The 24561-nt window shown below is 59.4% G+C and overlaps 1 protein-coding gene across 2 annotated transcripts in view; it reads right to left on the bottom strand.

Annotated features, from left to right (window-relative positions):
* Positions 1–24561, bottom strand: part of stac3 (SH3 and cysteine rich domain 3) — an 89689-nt gene that overhangs the window by 32123 nt on the left and 33005 nt on the right. For both annotated transcript variants that reach the window (XM_070869430.1, XM_070869429.1), the window contains exons 4-5: positions 22308–22405; positions 897–978 (exon numbers count right to left, since the gene is read on the bottom strand). In XM_070869430.1, coding sequence (XP_070725531.1) covers positions 897–978; positions 22308–22405 — 180 coding nt within the window. The remainder of the gene's footprint in view (positions 1–896; positions 979–22307; positions 22406–24561) is intronic.

Raw genomic sequence — 24561 nt, 5'->3', positions numbered from 1 at the left:
CCCCACTCCCCTGTTGTGTAGGCTCGCACATGACTGCTGCTTAGTTGAGGTATTGGGGAACACCCAGATCAGCTCTGTTTCGGTGTGTTAATAAAACTGCTTTCGATTTGTTCAACCAAGTCCAGCACGCCATCTAAATTTAGTCGTGTGAAGCATTCCCATTTTTATCCGTTCCCTTTTCAACAAGGTCAAGAATCAACCTTAATCAGGCAGGATTGGCCGAGATATTCGGGCATGCCCATATTTGGTGGGGCGGGGGTGAGGAAGGAGAAGCAAGTTACATGTCCTGCACCTGAATGGTGAGGCCAGAGGCTCCCCTGATATTGGACCTTGGGCCTCATTGTAATGGAACAGCCAACCGGCAAAGAGAGGATCCAAAATAGCACCAGAAAAAGGAGGCGCCGCTTGGCTAAATTTATAGGCCATAGAGTTCGGCACTCGAGGCACCATCCCGCCATTTCTTTGGGTGCTTTTCAAAATGGCGTTTCAGGATCGACGAGATCTCTCCACAGCCATGACAGTTTTTTCAAACTGTTGGGATTGCAATGCAAGTGCTGACATAACCCTGGTGGATGGAAGAGTCAGCACTGTAGTACAGAGGGCCCTTACATTCAGTTCCACACAGTACAGCTACAGAGCAATCTGGAACATCTTTATCTTTTTAAAGTAGTCCTTTACCCATTAGCGGACTCCCTCATCAATGAGTAACCTTCTATGATAAAAGGCCCTTTCAAAAATAATACTGAAGTGACATTACAGAACACGGCACTCCAGCTGCAGTAGGAATCTACATAGGCTGTTTAATACAGATATCACAGTCCAGAATAAGCGTGTCTAGTTTGGAGGTCTCGTGAGCAACATACAACACGCTAAATGAGGCCAATGTTTTCACTTACAGAAAGGAAGAAGCTCCTTGATGCAGGCAAACTGCTGGTTGCTGTAGAGGGGAGAGCTGTAGGCTCGACGGAAACCAGGGGGCTGGATTTAAAAGAGATCGAACGTTACAGAGGCATTAGTACGAACAGACTCACACAGCTGTAGCTCATGATGTGGGTGGTTCAGTATTAAGAGTAAGACACTAAAAGTGGGCAGGAGCTGAAATTCCACATCCTCCCCCTGCCGAAATAGATCAGGGTGATTCTTTTTGTTTCTCATCCTCTTTCCACCAATTCCACCCCCACCCGTCACCCGCCTCGCCTGAAGGCGCTGACTTTTTTCCCAGCTATAGTTCCACGGCCGCAGGCTTTGCCTGACTGCCCATTTCCAGGGAGCAGAGACTGCCATAAAACAAGTCACGGTGACATCATTAGAAGGTCTCCATCCATCCGTCCATCCGCCCACTCATCAACTCATCCCCCAAACCCCTCCCCCAAACCCAGCGACCCATCCCCCAAACCCCTCCCCCAAACACATCGACCCCTCCCCCAAACCCCTCCCCCAAACCCATCAACCCCTCCCCCAAACAATTCGACATATCCACAAACACCTCCCCCAAACCCATCAACCCATCCCCCAAACCCCTCCCCCAAACCCATCAACCCATCCCCCAAACCCCTCCCCCAAACCCATCGACCCATCCCCCAAACCCATCGACCCATCCCCCAAACCCCTCCCCCAAACACATAGACCCATCCCCCAAACCCCTCCCCCAAACCCATCGACCCATCCCCCAAACCCCTCCCCCAAACACATCGACCCATCCCCCAAACCCCTCCCCCAAACCCAGCGACCCATCCCCCAAACCCCTCCCCCAAACACATAGACCCATCCCCCAAACCCCTCCCCCAAACCCATCGACCCATCCCCCAAACCCCTCCCCCAAACCCAGCGACCCATCCCCCAAACCCAGCGACCCATCCCCCAAACCCATCAACTCATCCCCCAAACCCCTCCCCCAAACCCATCGACCCATCCCCCAAACCCCTCCCCCAAACACATCGACCCACCCCTCAAACAATTCGACATATCCACAAACACCTCCCCCAAACCCATCAACCCATCCCCCAAACCCCTCCCCCAAACCCATCAACCCATCCCCCAAACCCCTCCCCCAAACCCATCGACCCATCCCCCAAACCCATCGACCCATCCCCCAAACCCCTCCCCCAAACACATCGACCCATCCCCCAAACCCCTCCCCCAAACCCATCGACCCATCCCCCAAACCCCTCCCCCAAACACATCGACCCATCCCCCAAACCCCTCCCCCAAACACATCGACCCCTCCCCCAAACCCCTCCCCCAAACCCATCAACCCCTCCCCCAAACAATTCGACATATCCACAAACACCTCCCCCAAACCCATCAACCCATCCCCCAAACCCCTCCCCCAAACCCATCAACCCATCCCCCAAACCCCTCCCCCAAACCCATCGACCCATCCCCCAAACCCATCGACCCATCCCCCAAACCCCTCCCCCAAACACATCGACCCATCCCCCAAACCCCTCCCCCAAACCCATCGACCCATCCCCCAAACCCCTCCCCCAAACACATCGACCCATCCCCCAAACCCCTCCCCCAAACCCAGCGACCCATCCCCCAAACCCCTCCCCCAAACACATCGACCCCTCCCCCAAACCCCTCCCCCAAACCCATCAACCCCTCCCCCAAACAATTCGACATATCCACAAACACCTCCCCCAAACCCATCAACCCATCCCCCAAACCCCTCCCCCAAACCCATCAACCCATCCCCCAAACCCCTCCCCCAAACCCATCGACCCATCCCCCAAACACATCGACCCATCCCCCAAACCCCTCCCCCAAACCCATCGACCCATCCCCCAAACCCCTCCCCCAAACACATCGACCCATCCCCCAAACCCCTCCCCCAAACCCAGCGACCCATCCCCCAAACCCCTCCCCCAAACACATAGACCCATCCCCCAAACCCCTCCCCCAAACCCATCGACCCATCCCCCAAACCCCTCCCCCAAACCCAGCGACCCATCCCCCAAACCCAGCGACCCATCCCCCAAACCCATCAACTCATCCCCCAAACCCCTCCCCCAAACCCATCGACCCATCCCCCAAACCCCTCCCCCAAACACATCGACCCACCCCTCAAACCCCTCCCCCAAACCCAGCGACCCATCCCCCAAACCCATGGACCAAACCCTCAAACCCCTCCCCCAAACCCATCGACCCATCCCCCAAACCCCTCCCCCAAACCCAGCGACCCATCCCCCAAACCCATCAACTCATCCCCCAAACCCCTCCCCCAAACCCATCAACTCATCCCCCAAACCCCTCCCCCAAACCCATCAACTCATCCCCCAAACCCCTCCCCCAAACCCATCAACTCATCCCCCAAACCCCACCCCAAACCCATCAACTCATCCCCCAAACCACTCCCCCAAACACATCAACCCATCCCCCAAACCCATCGACCCATCCCCCAAACCCCTCCCCCAAACACATCGACCCACCCCTCAAACCCCTCCCCCAAACCCAGCGACCCATCCCCCAAACCCATGGACCAAACCCTCAAACCCCTCCCCCAAACCCATCGACCCATCCCCCAAACCCCTCCCCCAAACCCAGCGACCCATCCCCCAAACCCATCAACTCATCCCCCAAACCCCTCCCCCAAACCCATCAACCCATCCCCCAAACCCCTCCCCCAAACCCATCAACCCATCCCCCAAACCCCTCCCCCAAACCCATCGACCCATCCCCCAAACCCCTCCCCCAAACCCATCGACCCATCCCCCAAACCCCTCCCCCAAACACATCGACCCATCCCCCAAACCCCTCCCCCAAACCCATCGACCCATCCCCCAAACCCCTCCCCCAAACACATCGACCCATCCCCCAAACCCCTCCCCCAAACCCAGCGACCCATCCCCCAAACCCCTCCCCCAAACACATCGACCCATCCCCCAAACCCCTCCCCCAAACCCATCGACCCATCCCCCAAACCCCTCCCCCAAACCCAGCGACCCATCCCCCAAACCCCTCCCCCAAACCCAGCGACCCATCCCCCAAACCCATCAACTCATCCCCCAAACCCCTCCCCCAAACACATCAACCCATCCCCCAAACCCATCGACCCATCCCCCAAACCCCTCCCCCAAACCCAGCGACCCATCCCCCAAACCCATCAACTCATCCCCCAAACCCCTCCCCCAAACACATCAACCCATCCCCCAAACCCATCGACCCATCCCCCAAACCCCTCCCCCAAACCCATCGACCCATCCCCAAACCCCTCCCCCAAACACATCGACCCACCCCTCAAACCCCTCCCCCAAACCCAGCGACCCATCCCCCAAACCCATGGACCAAACCCTCAAACCCCTCCCCCAAACCCATCGACCCATCCCCCAAACCCCTCCCCCAAACCCAGCGACCCATCCCCCAAACCCATCAACTCATCCCCCAAACCCCTCCCCCAAACCCATCAACTCATCCCCCAAACCCCTCCCCCAAACCCATCAACTCATCCCCCAAACCCCTCCCCAAAACCCATCAACTCATCCCCCAAACCCCTCCCCCAAACCCATCAACTCATCCCCCAAACCCCTCCCCCAAACCCATCAACTCATCCCCCAAACCCCTCCCCCAAACCCATCAACCCATCCCCCAAAACCCCTCCCCCAAACCCATCGACCCATCCCCCAAACCCCTCCCCCAAACCCATCGACCCATCCCCCAACCCCTCCCCCAAACCCATCGACCCATCCCCCAAACACATCGACCCACCCCTCAAACCCCTCCCCCAAACCCATTGACCCATCCCCCAAACCCCTCCCCCAAACCCATCGACCCATCCCCCAAACCCCTCCCCCAAACCCATCCCCCAAACCCATCCCCCAAACCCCTCCCCCAAACCCATCAACCCATCCCCCAAACACATTGACCCATCCCCCAAACCCATCGACCCATCCCCCAAACCCCTCCACCCATCCCCAAAACCCCTCCCCCAAACCCAGCGACCCATCCCCCAAACCCATCAACTCATCCCCCAAACCCATGGACCAAACCCTCAAACCCCTCCCCCAAACCCATTGATCCCTCCCCCAAACCCATCGACCCATCCCCCAAACACCTCCCCCAAACCCATCGACCCATCCCCCAAACACATCGACCCACCCCTCAAACCCCTCCCCCAAACCCAGCGACCCATCCCCCAAACCCCTCCCCCAAACACATTGACCCACCCCTCAAACCCCTCCCCCAAACCCATCGACCCATCCCCCAAACACATTGACCCACCCCTCAAACCCCTCCCCCAAACCCAGCGACCCATCCCCCAAACCCATCAACTCATCCCCCAAACCCATGGACCAAACCCTCAAACCCCTCCCCGAAACCCATTGATCCCTCCCCCAAAACCATCGACCCATCCCCCAAACCCCTCCCCCAAACCCATCGACCCATCCCCCAAACCCCTCCCCCAAACCCATCGACCCATCCCCCAAACCCCTCCCCCAAACCCATCGACCCACCCCTCAAACCCCTCCCCCAAATCCAGCGACCCATCCCCCAAACCCATGGACCAAACCCTCAAACCCCTCCCCCAAACCCATCGACCCATCCCCCAAACACCTCCCCCAAACCCATCGACCCATCCCCCAAACACATCGACCCACCCCTCCCCCAAACCCAGCGACCCATCCCCCAAACCCATCAACCCATGGACCAAACCCTCAAACCCCTCCCCCAAACCCATCGATCCCTCCTCCAAACCCATCGACCCTTCCCCCAAACCCCTCCCCCAAACCCTCAAACCCCTCACCCAAACCCATCGACCCCTCCCCCAAACCCCTCCCCCAAACCCATCAACCCCTCCCCCAAACAATTCGACATATCCACAAACCCCTCCCCCAAACCCATCGCCCCCTCCCCATCTCCCCCTCCCCCAAACCCATCGACACATCCACAAAACCCTCCCCCAACCCATCAACACATCCACAAACTCCTCCCCCAAACCCATCGACCCCTCCCCCAAACCTATCGACACATCCACAAACCCCTCCCCCAAACCCAGCGACCCACACCTCAAACCCCTCCTCCAAACCCATCAACACATCCACAAACCCCTCCCCCAAACCCAGTGACCCACACCTCAAACCCCTCCTCCAAACCTATCAACACATCCACAAACCCCTCCCTCAAACCCATCATCGACCCCTCCCCCAAACGCCACCCTCAAACCCCTCCCCCAAACCCATCGACCCACCCCTCAAACCCCTCCCCCAAACCCATCGACCCCTCCCCCAAAACCATCAACCCACCCCTCAAACCCCTCCCCAAACCCATTGACGCCTCCCCAAAACCCCTCCTCCAAACCAGCAACCCACCCCTCAAGCCCCTCCCACAAACCCATCGACCCATCCACAAACCCCTCCCCCAAAGCCATCGACCCCTCCCCCAAATCCCACCCCCAAACCCATCGGCCACTCCCCCAAATCCCACCCCCAAACCCATCGACCCACGCCTCAAACCCCACCCCCAAACCCATCGATCCCTCCCCCAAACCCATCGACCCCTCCCCCAACCGCCGCCCACCTCCCCCAAACCCCTCCCCCAAACCCGTCGACCCCTCCCCCAAACCCCTCCCCCAAACCCATCAACCCCTCCCCCAAACAATTCGACATATCCACAAACCCCTCCCCCAAACCCATCGACCCCTCCCCATCTCCCCCTCCCCCAAACCCATCGACACATCCACAAAACCCTCCCCCAACCCATCAACACATCCACAAACTCCTCCCCCAAACCCATCGACCCCTCCCCCAAACCCATCGACACATCCACAAACCCCTCCCCCAAACCCATCAACACATCCACAAACCCCTCCCCCAAACCCAGTGACCCACACCTCAAACCCCTCCTCCAAACCCATCAACACATCCACAAACCCCTCCCTCAAACCCATCATCGACCCCTCCCCCAAACCCCACCCTCAAACCCCTCCCCCAAACCCATCGACCCACCCCTCAAACCCCTCCCCCAAACTCATCGACCCCTCCCCCAAAACCATCAACCCACCCCTCAAACCCCTCCCCAAACCCATTGACGCCTCCCCAAAACCCCTCCTCCAAACCATCAACCCACCCCTCAAGCCCCTCCCCCAAACCTATCGACCCATCCACAAACCCCTCCCCCAAAGCCATCGACCCCTCCCCCAAATCCCATCCCCAAACCCATCGGCCACTCCCCCAAATCCCACCCCCAAACCCATCGACCCACGCCTCAAACCCCACCCCCAAACCCATCGATCCCTCCCCCAAACCCATCGACCCCTCCCCCAACCGCCACCCCCCACCCCCAAACCCATCAATCTCTCCCCCAAACACATCGACCCACCCCTCAAACCTCTCCCCCAAACCCATCGACCCCTCCCCCAAACCCATCAACCCCTCCCCCAAACCCATTGACACATCCACAAACCCCTCCCCCAAACCCATCGACCCCTCCCCCAAACCCATCAATCCACCCCTCAAACCCTTCCCACAAACCCATCGACACATCCACAAACCCCTCCCCCAAACCCATTGACACATCCATAAACACCTCCCCCAAACCCATCAACCCCTCCCCCAAACCCAACACATCCACAAACCCCTCCCCCAAACCCATCAACCCCTCCCCCAAACCCATCAACCCCTCCCCCAAACCCATCAACCCCTCCCCCAAACCCCTCCCCAAACCCATCGACCCCTCCCCCAAACCCATCGACCCCTCCCCCAAACCCATCAACACATCCACAAACCCCTTCCCCAAACCCATCGACCACTCCCCCAAACCAATCGACCGACCCCTCAAACCCATCTCCCAAACCCAGCGACACATCCACCAAACCCCTCCCCCAAACCCATCGACCCCTCCCCAAAACCCATCGACCCCTCCCCCCAAACCCATCGACCCCTCCCCCCAAACCCATCGACCCCTCCCCCCAAACCCCTCCCCCAAACCCATCGACCCCTCCACCCAAACCCATCGACATATGCACAAACCCCTCCCCAAACCATCGACCCCTCCCCTAAACCCCTCCCGCAAACCCATCGACCCCTCCCCTAAACCCCTCCCCCAAAACCATCGACACCTCCCCCAAACCCCTACCCAAAACCCATCGACCCCTCCCCCAAACCCATCGACGCCTCCCCCAAACCCATCGACCCCCTCCCCCAAACACATCAACCCCCTCCCCCAAACACATCGACCCCCTCCCCCAAACCCATCGACCCACTCCCCCAAACAGATCGCGACATCCACAAACCCCCCCCCAAACCCATCGACCCCTCCCCCCAAACCCATCGACCCCTCCCCCAAACCCATCGACCCCTCCCCCAAACCCATCGATCCCTCCCCCAAACCCATCGATCCCTCCCCCCAAACCCATCGACACATCCACAAACCACTCCCCCAAACCCATCGGCCCCTCCCCCAAACCCATCGACATATCCACAAACCCCTCCCCCAAACCCATTGCCCCCTCCCCAAAACCCATCGACCCCTCCCCCAAACCCATCGCCCCCTCCCCAAAACATCTCCCTCAAACCCATCGACCCCTCCCCCAAACCCCGCCCCCAAACCCATCGACCCCTCCCTCAAACCCCTCTCCCAAACCCATTGACCCCTCCCCGAAACCCCTCCTCCAAACCCATCGACACATCCGCAAACCCCTCGATCCCTCCCCCAAACCCATCGGCCCACCCCTCAAACCCCTCCCCCAAACCCATCGACACATCCACAAACCCCTCCCCCAAACCCATCAACCCCTCCCCCAAACCCATCGACATATCCACAAACCCCTCCCCCAAACCCATCGACCCCTCCCCCAAACCCATCAACCCCTCCCCCAAACCCATCAACCCCTCGACCCCCCCCAAACCCATCGACCCACCCCTCAAACCCCTGCCTCAAACCCATCAACACATCCACAAACCCCCCCCAAACCCATCGACCCCTCCCCCAAACCCATCAACACATCCACAAACCCCTTCCCCAAACCCATCGACCACTCCCCCAAACCAATCGACCCACCCCTCAAACCCGTCCCTCAAATCCCTTGACACATCCACAAACCCCTCCTCTAAACCCATCGCCCCCACCCCCAAACCCATCGTCCTCACCCTCAAACCCATCGCTCTCTCCCCCAAACCCAGCGACACATCCACCAAACCCCTCCCCCAAACCCATCGACCCCTCCCCCAAACCCATCGACCCCTTCCCCCAAACCCATCGACCCCTCCCCCCAAACCCATCGACCCCTCCCCCCAAACCCATCGACACATCCACAAACCCCTCCCCCAAACCCATCGACCCCTCCCCCAAACCCATCGACATATCCACAAACCCCTCCCCAAACCCATCACCCCCTCCCCCAAACCCATCGACCCCTCCCCCAAACCCATCGAGCCTTCCCCAAAACCCATCGACCCCCTCCCCCAAACCCATCGACCCCTCCCCCAAACCCATCGACCCCTCCCCCAAACCCATCGACGCCTCCCCCAAACCAATCGACCCCCTCCCCCAAACCCATTGACCCCTCCCCCAAACCCCTCCCCAAACCCATCGACCCCTCCCCTAAACCCCTCCCCCAAACCCATCAACCCCTCCCCTAAGCCCCTCCCCCAAACCCATCGACACCTCCCGCAAACCCCTCCCCAAACCCATCGACCCCTCCCCCAAACCCATCGACGCCTCCCCCAAATCCATCGACCCCCTCCCCCAAACACATCGACCCCCTCCCCCAAACCCCGCCCTCAAACCCATCGCCCCCTCCCCCAAGCAGATCGCGACATCCACAAACCCCCCCCAAACCCATCGACCCCTCCCCCCAAACCCATCGATCCCTCCCCCCAAACCCATCGACACATCCACAAACCACTCCCCCAAACCCATCAGCCCCTCCCCCAAACCCATCGACATATCCACAAACCCCTCCCCCAAATCCATTGCCCCCTCCCCATCGCCCCCTCCCCCAAACCCATCGACCCACCCCTCAAACCCCTCCCCCAAACCCATCGACCCCTCCCATAAACCCCTCCCCAAACCCATCGACCCCTCCCCCAAACCCATCGACCCCTCCCCCAAACCCATCGACCCCTCCCCCAAACCCATTGATCCCTCCCCCAAACCCCTCCCCCAAACCCATCGACCCCTCCCCCAAACCCATCTACACACCCCTCAAACCCCTCCCCAAACCCCTGCACCCTTCCCCCAAACCCCTCCCCCAAACCCATCTACACACCCCTCAAACCCCGCCCCAAACCAATCGACACATCCACAAACCCCTCCCCAAACCCATCGACCCACCCCTCAAACCCCTCCCCCAAATCCATCGACCCCACCCCCAAACCCATCGACCCACCCCTCAAACCCCTCCCACAAACCCATCGACACATCCACAAACCCCTCCCCCAAACCCATCGCCCGCACCTCCAAACCCAGCGACACATCCACCGAACCCCTCCCCCAAACCCATCGACCCCGCCCCCAAACCCCTCGACACATCCACAAACCCCTCCCCCAAACCTATCGACTCCTCCCCAAACCCATCGACCCCTCCCCCAAACCCATCGACACATCCACAAACCCCCCCCAAACCCATCGACCCCTCCCCCAAACCTATCGACCCCACCTCAAAACCCAGCGACACATCCACAAACCCCTCAACACCTCCCCAAACCCATCGACATATCCACAAACCCCTCCCCCAAACCCATCGACCCCGCCCCCAAACCCCTCCCTCAAACCCATCGCCCCCTCCCCCAAACCCATCGACCCCTCCCCAAAACCCATCGACCCCTCTCCAAAACCCCTCCCCCAAAGCTATCGACACCTCCCCCAAACCCCTCGACCCCTCCACCAAACCCCTCCCCCAACCCATCGATGCCTCCCCCAAATCCCTCCCTCAAACCCATCGACCCCCTCCCCCAAACCCATCGACCCCCTCCCCCAAACCCCTCCCCCAAACCCATCGACCCATCCCCCAAACCCATCGACCCACCCCTCAAACCCCTCCCACAAACCCATCGACATATCCACAAACCCCTCCCCCAAATCCATCGCCCCCTCGCCCAAACCCATTGCCCCCACCCCCAACCCCATCGCCTTCACCCTCAAACCCATCGCCCCCTCCCCAAAACCCATCGACACATCCACCAAACCCCTCCCCCAAACCCATCGACCCCTCCCCCAAACCCATCGACCTCTCCCCCCAAACCCATCGACCCCTCCCCCCAAACCCATCGACACATCCACAAACCCCTCCCTCAAACCCATCGATCCCTCCCCCAAACCCATCGACACATCCACAAACCCCTCCCCCAAACCCATCCACCCCTCCTCCAAACCCCACCTCAAACCCATTGCCCCCTCCCCCAAACCCATCGACCCCTCCCCTAAACCCCTCCCCCAAACCCATCGATCCCTCCCCTAATCCCCTCCCCCAAACCCATCGATCCCTCCCCCAAACCCCTCCCCCAAACCCAGCGACCCATCCCCCAAACCCATCAACTCATCCCCCAAACCCCTCCCCCAAACCCATCAACCCATCCCCCAAACCCCTCCCCCAAACCCATCAACCCATCCCCCAAACCCCTCCCCCAAACCCATCGACCCATCCCCCAAACCCCTCCCCCAAACCCATCGACCCATCCCCCAAACCCCTCCCCCAAACACATCGACCCATCCCCCAAACCCCTCCCCCAAACCCATCGACCCATCCCCCAAACCCCTCCCCCAAACACATCGACCCATCCCCCAAACCCCTCCCCCAAACCCAGCGACCCATCCCCCAAACCCCTCCCCCAAACACATCGACCCATCCCCCAAACCCCTCCCCCAAACCCATCGACCCATCCCCCAAACCCCTCCCCCAAACCCAGCGACCCATCCCCCAAACCCCTCCCCCAAACCCAGCGACCCATCCCCCAAACCCATCAACTCATCCCCCAAACCCCTCCCCCAAACACATCAACCCATCCCCCAAACCCATCGACCCATCCCCCAAACCCCTCCCCCAAACACATCGACCCACCCCTCAAACCCCTCCCCCAAACCCAGCGACCCATCCCCCAAACCCATGGACCAAACCCTCAAACCCCTCCCCCAAACCCATCGACCCATCCCCCAAACCCCTCCCCCAAACCCAGCGACCCATCCCCCAAACCCATCAACTCATCCCCCAAACCCCTCCCCCAAACCCATCAACTCATCCCCCAAACCCCTCCCCCAAACCCATCAACTCATCCCCCAAACCCCTCCCCCAAACCCATCAACTCATCCCCCAAACCCCTCCCCCAAACCCATCAACTCATCCCCCAAACCCCTCCCCCAAACCCATCAACTCATCCCCCAAACCCCTCCCCCAAACCCATCAACCCATCCCCCAAAACCCCTCCCCCAAACCCATCGACCCATCCCCCAAACCCCTCCCCCAAACCCATCGACCCATCCCCCAACCCCTCCCCCAAACCCATCGACCCATCCCCCAAACACATCGACCCACCCCTCAAACCCCTCCCCCAAACCCATTGACCCATCCCCCAAACCCCTCCCCCAAACCCATCGACCCATCCCCCAAACCCCTCCCCCAAACCCATCGACCCATCCCCCAAACCCATCCCCCAAACCCCTCCCCCCATCCCCCAAACCCATCCCCCAAACCCCTCCCCCAAACCCATCAACCCATCCCCCAAACCCCTCCCCCAAACACATCGACCCATCCCCCAAACCCCTCCACCCATCCCCCAAACCCCTCCCCCAAACCCAGCGACCCATCCCCCAAACCCATCAACTCATCCCCCAAACCCATGGACCAAACCCTCAAACCCCTCCCCCAAACCCATTGATCCCTCCCCCAAACCCATCGACCCATCCCCCAAACACCTCCCCCAAACCCATCGACCCATCCCCCAAACACATCGACCCACCCCTCAAACCCCTCCCCCAAACCCAGCGACCCATCCCCCAAACCCCTCCCCCAAACACATTGACCCACCCCTCAAACCCCTCCCCCAAACCCATCGACCCATCCCCCAAACCCCTCCCCCAAACACATTGACCCACCCCTCAAACCCCTCCCCCAAACCCAGCGACCCATCCCCCAAACCCATCAACTCATCCCCCAGACCCATGGACCAAACCCTCAAACCCCTCCCCGAAACCCATTGATCCCTCCCCCAAAACCATCGACCCATCCCCCAAACCCCTCCCCCAAACCCATCGACCCATCCCCCAAACCCCTCCCCCAAACCCATCGACCCATCCCCCAAACCCATCAACTCATCCCCCAGACCCATGGACCAAACCCTCAAACCCCTCCCCGAAACCCATTGATCCCTCCCCCAAAACCATCGACCCATCCCCCAAACCCCTCCCCCAAACCCATCGACCCATCCCCCAAACCCCTCCCCCAAATCCAGCGACCCATCCCCCAAACCCATGGACCAAACCCTCAAACCCCTCCCCCAAACCCATCGACCCATCCCCCAAACACCTCCCCCAAACCCATCGACCCATCCCCCAAACACATCAACCCATGGACCAAACCCTCAAACCCCTCCCCCAAACCCATCGATCCCTCCTCCAAACCCATCGACCCATCCCCCAAACCCCTCCCCCAAACCCCTCACCCAAACCCATCGACCCCTCCCCCAAACCCCTCCCCCAAACCCATCAACCCCTCCCCCAAACAATTCGACATATCCACAAACCCCTCCCCCAAACCCATCGCCCCCTCCCCATCTCCCCCTCCCCCAAACCCATCGACACATCCACAAAACCCTCCCCCAACCCATCAACACATCCACAAACTCCTCCCCCAAACCCATCGACCCCTCCCCCAAACCTATCGACACATCCACAAACCCCTCCCCCAAACCCAGCGACCCACACCTCAAACCCCTCCTCCAAACCCATCAACACATCCACAAACCCCTCCCCCAAACCCAGTGACCCACACCTCAAACCCCTCCTCCAAACCTATCAACACATCCACAAACCCCTCCCTCAAACCCATCATCGACCCCTCCCCCAAACGCCACCCTCAAACCCCTCCCCCAAACCCATCGACCCACCCCTCAAACCCCTCCCCCAAACCCATCGACCCCTCCCCCAAAACCATCAACCCACCCCTCAAACCCCTCCCCAAACCCATTGACGCCTCCCCAAAACCCCTCCTCCAAACCAGCAACCCACCCCTCAAGCCCCTCCCACAAACCCATCGACCCATCCACAAACCCCTCCCCCAAAGCCATCGACCCCTCCCCCAAATCCCACCCCCAAACCCATCGGCCACTCCCCCAAATCCCACCCCCAAACCCATCGACCCACGCCTCAAACCCCACCCCCAAACCCATCAATCCCTCCCCCAAACCCATCGACCCCTCCCCCAACCGCCGCCCACCTCCCCCAAACCCCTCCCCCAAACCCGTCGACCCCTCCCCCAAACCCCTCCCCCAAACCCATCAACCCCTCCCCCAAACAATTCGACATATCCACAAACCCCTCCCCCAAACCCATCGCCCCCTCCCCATCTCCCCCTCCCCCAAACCCATCGACACATCCACAAAACCCTCCCCCAACCCATCAACACATCCACAAACTCCTCCCCCAAACCCATCGACCCCTCCCCCAAACCCATCGACACATCCACAAACCCCTCCCCCAAACCCATCAACACATCCACAAACCCCTCCCCCAAACCCTGTGACCCACACCTCAAACCCCTCCTCCAAACCCATCAACACATCCACAAACCCCTCCCTCAAACCCATCATCGACCCCTCCCCCAAACCCCACCCTCAAACCCCTCCCCCAAACCCATCGACCCACCCCTCAAACCCCTCCCCCAAACTCATCGACCCCTCCCCCAAAACCATCAACCCACCCCTCAAACCCCTCCCCAAACCCATTGACGCCTCCCCAAAACCCCTCCTCCAAACCATCAACCCACCCCTCAAGCCCCTCCCCCAAACCTATCGACCCATCCACAAACACCTCCCCCAAAGCCATCGACCCCTCCCCCAAATCCCATCCCCAAACCCATCGGCCACTCCCCCAAATCCCACCCCCAAACCCATCGACCCACGCCTCAAACCCCACCCCCAAACCCATCGATCCCTCCCCCAAACCCATCGACCCCTCCCCCAACCGCCACCCCCCACCCCCAAACCCATCAATCTCTCCCCCAAACACATCGACCCACCCCTCAAACCTCTCCCCCAAACCCATCGACCCCTCCCCCAAACCCATCAACCCCTCCCCCAAACCCATTGACACATCCACAAACCCCTCCCCCAAACCCATCGACCCCTCCCCCAAACCCATCAATCCACCCCTCAAACCCTTCCCACAAACCCATCGACACATCCACAAACCCCTCCCCCAAACCCATTGACACATCCATAAACACCTCCCCCAAACCCATCAACCCCTCCCCCAAACCCAACAACACATCCACAAACCCCTCCCCCAAACCCATCAACCCCTCCCCCAAACCCATCAACCCCTCCCCCAAACCCATCAACCCCTCCCCCAAACCCCTCCCCAAACCCATCGACCCCTCCCCCAAACCCATCAACCCCTCCCCCAAACCCATCAACACATCCACAAACCCCTTCCCCAAACCCATCGACCACTCCCCCAAACCAATCGACCGACCCCTCAAACCCATCTCCCAAACCCAGCGACACAACCACCAAACCCCTCCCCCAAACCCATCGACCCCTCCCCAAAACCCATCGACCCCTCCCCCCAAACCCATCGACCCCTCCCCCCAAACCCCTCCCCCAAACCCATCGACCCCTCCACCCAAACCCATCGACATATGCACAAACCCCTCTCCAAACCATCGACCCCTCCCCTAAACCCCTCCCGCAAACCCATCGACCCCTCCCCTAAACCCCTCCCCCAAAACCATCGACACCTCCCCCAAACCCCTACCCAAAACCCATCGACCCCTCCCCCAAACCAATCGACGCCTCCCCCAAACCCATCGACCCCCTCCCCCAAACACATCAACCCCCTCCCCCAAACCCATCGACCCCCTCCCCCAAACAGATCGCGACATCCACAAACCCCCCCCAAACCCATCGACCCCTCCCCCCAAACCCATCGACCCCTCCCCCAAACCCATCGATCCCTCCCCCCAAACCCATCGACACATCCACAAACCACTCCCCCAAACCCATCGGCCCCTCCCCCAAACCCATCGACATATCCACAAACCCCTCCCCCAAACCCATTGCCCCCTCCCCAAAACCCATCGACCCCTCCCCCAAACCCATCGCCCCCTCCCCAAAACATCTCCCTCAAACCCATCGACCCCTCCCCCAAACCCCGCCCCCAAACCCATCGACCCCTCCCTCAAACCCCTCTCCCAAACCCATTGACCCCTCCCCGAAACCCCTCCTCCAAACCCATCGACACATCCGCAAACCCCTCGATCCCTCCCCCAAACCCCTCCCCAAACCCATCGGCCCACCCCTCAAACCCCTCCCCCAAACCCATCGACACATCCACAAACCCCTCCCCCAAACCCATCAACCCCTCCCCCAAACCCATCGACATATCCACAAACCCCTCCCCCAAACCCATCGACCCCTCCCCCAAACCCATCAACCCCTCCCCCAAACCCATCAACCCCTCGACCCCCCCCAAACCCATCGACCCACCCCTCAAACCCCTGCCTCAAACCCATCAACACATCCACAAACCCCCCCCAAACCCATCGACCCCTCCCCCAAACCCATCAACACATCCACAAACCCCTTCCCCAAACCCATCGACCACTCCCCCAAACCAATCGACCCACCCCTCAAACCCGTCCCTCAAATCCCTTGACACATCCACAAACCCCTCCTCTAAACCCATCGCCCCCACCCCAAACCCATCGTCCTCACCCTCAAACCCATCGCTCTCTCCCCCAAACCCAGCGACACATCCACCAAACCCCTCCCCCAAACCCATCGACCCCTCCCCCAAACCCATCGACCCCTTCCCCCAAACCCATCGACCCCTCCCCCCAAACCCATCGACACATCCACAAACCCCTCCCCCAAACCCATCGACCCCTCCCCCAAACCCATCGACATATCCACAAACCCCTCCCCAAACCCATCACCCCCTCCCCCAAACCCATCGACCCCTCCCCCAAACCCATCGAGCCTTCCCCAAAACCCCTCCCCAAACCTATCGACACCTCCCCTAAACCCCTCCCCCATACCCATCGACACCTCCCCCATACCCATCGACACCTCCCCCAAACCCATCGACGCCTCCCCCAAACCCATCGACCCCCTCCCCCAAACCCATCGACCCCTCCCCCAAACCCATCGACCCCTCCCCCAAACCCATCGACCCCCCCCAAACCCATCGACGCCTCCCCCAAACCAATCGACCCCCTCCCCCAAACCCATTGACCCCTCCCCCAAACCCCTCCCCAAACCCATCGACCCCTCCCCTAAACCCCTCCCCCAAACCCATCAACCCCTCCCCTAAGCCCCTCCCCCAAACCCATCGACACCTCCCCCAAACCCCTCCCCAAACCCATCGACCCCTCCCCCAAACCCATCGACGCCTCCCCCAAATCCATCGACCCCCTCCCCCAAACACATCGACCCCCTCCCCCAAACCCCGCCCCCAAACCCATCGCCCCCTCCCCCAAGCAGATCGCGACATCCACAAACCCCCCCCCAAACCCATCGACCCCTCCCCCCAAACCCATCGATCCCTCCCCCCAAACCCATCGACACATCCACAAACCACTCCCCCAAACCCATCAGCCCCTCCCCCAAACCCATCGACATATCCACAAACCCCTCCCCCAAATCCATTGCCCCCTCCCCATCGCCCCCTCCCCCAAACCCATCGACCCACCCCTCAAACCCCTCCCCCAAACCCATCGACCCCTCCCACAAACCCCTCCCCAAACCCATCGACCCCTCCCCCAAACCCATCGACCCCTCCCCCAAACCCATCGACGCCTCCCCCAAACCCATTGATCCCTCCCCCAAACCCCTCCCCCAAACCCATCGACCCCTCCCCCAAACCCATCTACACACCCCTCAAACCCCTCCCCAAACCCCTGCACCCTTCCCCCAAACCCCTCCCCCAAACCCATCTACACACCCCTCAAACCCCGCCCCAAACCAATCGACACATCCACAAACCCCTCCCCAAACCCATCGACCCACCCCTCAAACCCCTCCCCCAAATCCATCGACCCCACCCCCAAACCCATCGACCCACCCCTCAAACCCCTCCCACAAACCCATCGACACATCCACAAACCCCTCCCCCAAACCCATCGCCCGCACCTCCAAACCCAGCGACACATCCACCGAACCCCTCCCCCAAACCCATCGACCCCGCCCCCAAACCCCTCGACACATCCACAAACCCCTCCCCCAAACCTATCGACTCCTCCCCCAAACCCATCGACCCCTCCCCCAAACCCATCGACACATCCACAAACCCCCCCCAAACCCATCGACCCCTCCCCCAAACCTATCGACCCCACCTCAAAACCCAGCGACACATCCACAAACCCCTCAACACCTCCCCAAACCCATCGACATATCCACAAACCCCTCCCCCAAACCCATCGACCCCGCCCCCAAACCCCTCCCTCAAACCCATCGCCCCCTCCCCCAAACCCATCGACCCCTCCCCAAAACCCATCGACCCCTCCCCAAAACCCATCCCCCAAAGCCATCGACACCTCCCCCAAACCCCTCGACCCCTCCACCAAACCCCTCCCCCAACCCATCGATGCCTCCCCCAAATCCCTCCCTCAAACCCATCGACCCCCTCCCCCAAACCCATCGACCCCCTCCCCCAAACCCCTCCCCCAAACCCATCGACCCATCCCCCAAACCCATCGACCCACCCCTCAAACCCCTCCCACAAACCCATCGACATATCCACAAACCCCTCCCCCAAACCCATCGCCCCCTCGCCCAAACCCATTGCCCCCACCCCCAACCCCATCGCCTTCACCCTCAAACCCATCGCCCCCTCCCCAAAACCCATCGACACATCCACCAAACCCCTCCCCCAAACCCATCGACCCCTCCCCCAAACCCATCTACACATCCACAAACCCCCCCCAAACCCATCGACCCCTCCCCCCAAACCCATCGACCTCTCCCCCCAAACCCATCGACCCCTCCCCCCAAACCCATCGACACATCCACAAACCCCTCCCCCAAACCCATCGATCCCTCCCCCAAACCCATCGACACATCCACAAACCCCTCCCCCAAACCCATCCACCCCTCCTCCAAACCCCACCTCAAACCCATTGCCCCCTCCCCCAAACCCATCGACCCCTCCCCTAAACCCCTCCCCCAAACCCATCGATCCCTCCCCTAATCCCCTCCCCCAAACCCATCGATCCCTCCCCTAAACCCCTCCCCCAAACCCATCGACACCTCCCCCAAACCCATCGACCCCTCCCCCAACCCATCGACCCCTCCCCCAAACTCCTCCCCCAAACCCATCGACCCCTCCCCCAAACCCCTACCCCAAACCCATCGACCCCCTCCCCCAAACCCATCGACCCCAAACCCATCGACCCCTCCCCCAAACCCATCGACGCCTCCCCCAAACCCATCGATCCCTCCCCCAAACCCCTCCCCCAAACCCCTCCCCCAAACCCATCGACCCCTCCCCCAAACCCATCTACACACCCCTCAAACCCCTCCCCAAACCCCTGCACCCTTCCCCCAAACCCCTCCCCCAAACCCATCTACACACCCCTCAAACCCCGCCCCAAACCAATCGACACATCCACAAACCCCTCCCCAAACCCATCGACCCACCCCTCAAACCCCTCCCCCAAATCCATCGACCCCACCCCCAAACCCATCGACCCACCCGTCAAACCCCTCCCACAAACCCATCGACATATCCACAATGCCCTCCCCCAAACCCATCGACCCCTCCCCCAAACCCATCAACCCCTACCACAAACCCATCGACACATCCACAAACCCCTCCCCCAAACCCATCACCCGCACCTCCAAACCCAGCGACACATCCACCGAACCCCTCCCCCAAACCCATCGACGCCTCCCCCAAACCCATCGATCCCTCCCCCAAACCCATCGACCCCTCCCCCAAACCCATCTACACACCCCTCAAACCCCTCCCCAAACCCCTGCACCCTTCCCCCAAACCCCTCCCCCAAACCCATCTACACACCCCTCAAACCCCGCCCTAAACCAATCGACACATCCACAAACCCCTCCCTAAACCCATCGACCCACCCCTCAAACCCCTCCCCCAAATCCATCGACCCCACCCCCAAACCCATCGACCCACCCGTCAAACCCCTCCCACAAACCCATCGACATATCCACAATGCCCTCCACCAAACCCATCGACCCCTCCCCCAAACCCATCAACCCCTACCACAAACCCATCGACACATCCACAAACCCCTCCCCCAAACCCATCACCCGCACCTCCAAACCCAGCGACACATCCACCGAACCCCTCCCCCAAACCCATCGACCCCGCCCCCAAACCCCTCGACACATCCACAAACCCCTCCCCCAAACCTATCGACTCCTCCCCCAAACCCATCGACCCCTCCCCCAAACCCATCGACACATCCACAAACCCCCCCCAAACCCATCGACCCCTCCCCCAAACCTATCGACCCCACCTCAAAACCCAGCGACACTTCCACAAACCCCTCAACACCTCCCCCAAACCCATCGACATATCCACAAACCCCTCCCCCAAACCCATCGACCCGCCCCCAAACCCCTCCCTCAAACCCATCGCCCCCTCCCCCAAACCCATCGACCCCTCCCCAAAACCCATCGACCCCTCTCCAAAACCCCTCCACCAAAGCCATCGACACCTCCCCCAAACCCCTCGACCCCTCCACCAAACCCCTCCCCCAACCCATCGATGCCTCCCCCAAATCCCTCCCTCAAACCCATCGACCCCCTCCCCCAAACCCATCGACCCCCTCCCCCAAACCCATCGACCCATCCCCCAAACCCATCGACCCACCCCTCAAACCCCTCCCACAAACCCATCGACATATCCACAAACCCCTCCCCCAAACCCATCGCCCCCTCGCCCAAACCCATTGCCCCCACCCCCAACCCCATCGCCTTCACCCTCAAACCCATCGCCCCCTCCCCAAAACCCATCGACACATCCACCAAACCCCTCCCCCAAACCCATCGACCCCTCCCCCAAACCCATCTACACATCCACAAACCCCCCCCAAACCCATCGACCCCTCCCCCCAAACCCATCGACCTCTCCCCCCAAACCCATCGACCCCTCCCCCAAACCCATCGACACATCCACAAACCCCTCCCCCAAACCCATCGATCCCTCCCCCAAACCCATCGACACATCCACAAACCCCTCCCCCAAACCCATCCACCCCTCCTCCAAACCCCACCTCAAACCCATTGCCCCCTCCCCCAAACCCATCGACCCCTCCCCTAAACCCCTCCCCCAAACCCATCGATCCCTCCCCTAATCCCCTCCCCCAAACCCATCGATCCCTCCCCTAAACCCCTCCCCCAAACCCATCGACACCTCCCCCAAACCCATCGACCCCTCCCCCAACCCATCGACCCCTCCCCTAAACTCCTCCCCCAAACCCATCGACCCCTCCCCCAAACCCCTACCCCAAACCCATCGACCCCCTCCCCCAAACCCATCGACCCCAAACCCATCGACCCCCTCCCCCAAACCCATCGACCCCCTCCCTCAAACCCCTCCCCCAAACCATTCGACCCTCTCCCCAAACCCCTCCCCCCAAACCCCTCCCCCCAAACCTATCGACCCCTCCCTCAAACCCATCGACCCCTCCCCCAAACCCATCGACCCCTCCCTCAAACCCATCGACCCCCCCCAAACCCATCGACCCCTCCCACAAACCCCTCGACCCCTCCCCCAAATCCCTCGACCCTCCCCCAAATCCCTCCCTTAACCCCTCCCCGAAACCCCTCCCCCAAATCCATCGACCCCTCCGTCAAACCCCCTCCCCATCCCCCAAACCCCTTCCCCCCCAAACCCCTTCCCCCCATCCCCCAAACCCATCAACCCACCCCCTCCCCCAAACCCATCGACCCATCCCCTAAACCCCTCCCCCAAACCCACGATCCATTCCCAAAACCCTCCCCCAAACCCATCCAGTAGTGTAAAGTGGGCAAGATCGAATTATTTGCTCATTATATGGAAGGGCAATTGTGGCGTGGTGTATAATGAGCGGCTAATTCGCTATTGCCCATCTTATACTATCGCCCAAAGTTAAAATGACCCTCAAGGACTTTAAAAAGATCAGATACTGAGGAGAGAAGACTTACGATCTTGCCAAAACATCTCTGAAACTCCACGTAAGATTGGCAGTGATGGTGGATGTTGGTTTTGCAATTTTTGCACCTCAAGCCAAACTTGTTATTAACTGTAAGGCAATAGTTTATCAACAATTAACAGAGTTTTGGCAGGATGGGGGGAAATGAGGGCTTCAAAACAATGATATAATTTTAAGAGACACCAAACATTTGTCAGACATGAATCCATTTCATCTTACACATGGTATGCATTTAAATATCACACAAATACCACCACATGGGCTGTGTGCAGAATGCAGATAGAGGGAAGCCAAATATTTGTGTCATATATGAAAGTCTGTGATGAACATATAATAACATAAGAAATAGGAGCAGGAGTAGGCCATTTGGCCCCTCGAGCCTGCTCCGCCACTCAATAAGATCATGGCTGATCTGATCACGGACTCAGCTCCACTTCCCTGCCCGCTCCCCATAACCCTTCACTCCCTTATCGCTCAAAAATCTGTCTATGTCCACCTTAAATATATTCAATGTCCCAGCTTCCACAGCTCTCCAGGGCAGAGAATTCCACAGATTTACAACCCTCTGAGAGAAGAAATTCCTCCTCATCTCCGTTTTAAATGGGCGGCCCCTTATTCTGAAACTATTGCCCCTAGTTCTAGATTCCCCCATGAGGGGAAACATCCTCTCTGCATCTACCCTGTCAAACCCCCTCAGAATCTTGTATGTTTCAATAAGATCACCTCTCATTCTTCTAAACTCCAATGAGTGTAGGCCCAACCTACTCAATCTGCCCAACACAGGGGCCGTGTGGAGATGCCGCTTGTCACTGTATCTGTCATGGGGAGGCACTATTCCCAACTGCACTGGATCCCACTGCTAACTGCAGCATGGAGTCCATCAAAGAAAGGTTACTGACCTCCATCAGTGAGAGATCCTTGTACCACATGGGCTTGCAAGATTACTGAATCATGTGAAGGGAATGACACCATGCTGTACAATTGAGGAGAGGTGTTGGAGGAGAACCTTTAAAGACTGCAGAGGAATTGGGAAGGACAAGCAGTGATGGAGGGCTAAATCTTGCTGGAGCAGAGCATCTTTGGTGTATGCCATTAGTTCAGACTTTTTCCTGCTTTTTCAGCTCGCAAAATATTTGTGCCGTAACTTGCTGGAAGTGAGAGCTGATAACACACGGGGCATCTGGGACCTCAGTGAATGACGGCACCAACTGTCTATCTCCTTAACCAGTCAGATTTCAGGATTGAGAAAGAAACAGAGGCATTACGGAGAAATAAATTAGAGTCAAATCAAGTACAGAAAGAGAAATAAAGAGGGAAAGGTGGATTGGATGAAGAAAGAGAGAAAAAAAAGAGACAGAAAAAAAAGTAAGAAAAACATTTAAAAATGTAAAATTTGAATGTTTTAAATCTCCAACAACAATTTACTACATGCAGGAGTGAGACTCCAAAGTTTAAATTGGTCCCTTTCTGGGATAGAGAGATTGATTGGCATTGCATTAACAATAATCACCTCGTTAAAAGGGTACTTACACTCTTAATCACCAGCCCTAACTTTCTGCGGTGTGTTTAGTGGTTAATTAATCCAGCAAGTTCTTAAAAATAACGGGGAGGCGAAGGCAGAGATGCCTTTTGTGCGAGGCTAATGGCGGAGTGGCGTAACTCGACCAACAAGTTGTGGAGATTCGCAGTTCGCGGGGTATCTCTTGTTCCCCTGAACTTGCTGCCCGCTTTCCACATTAATGATGGCGTGCATTGTTAACCTGCTGTTTCTTTCAGCAAGATTCGGCCTCAATGATCACAAAGGTCACAATAATCACTCTGGCAGAAACCCGATTGGAGAGATTCAAACAGGGAGTTCCGGGATTTGGGGGGGCGACAACACGTTCAAGAACTTTGGAGAGAAAAGGGAGATGGGACAATCATTTTCAGGGGTGAGTCTTTTGAGGGGGTGATGGCGGTTTTACATAGAAACATAGAAAATAGGAGCAGTAGTAGGCCATTCGGCCCTTCGAGTCTGCACCGCCATTCAATATAATCATGGCTGATCCTCTATCTCAACACCATATTCCCACTTTCTCCCCATACCCCTTGATGCCTTTTGAAAGGGACGGGGACAATCCCTGAGGAAAGGAAACCAATGGAAGCGAGTATGGGGGCTAGGAAGGGATGGTGGGTGGTTAGTGGTTCAGTGGGAATGGAGTCAGGGGGGCAGGAGCAGCGAGTCCTGGACGAGGGAGGTTCAGGGA

Source organism: Pristiophorus japonicus, chromosome X (genome assembly GCF_044704955.1).
Source record: "Pristiophorus japonicus isolate sPriJap1 chromosome X, sPriJap1.hap1, whole genome shotgun sequence".
Lineage (NCBI taxonomy): Eukaryota > Metazoa > Chordata > Chondrichthyes > Pristiophoridae > Pristiophorus > Pristiophorus japonicus.
Note: the sequence above shows the minus strand (reverse complement) of the source record. Positions and strands in the feature narration are given on the sequence as shown.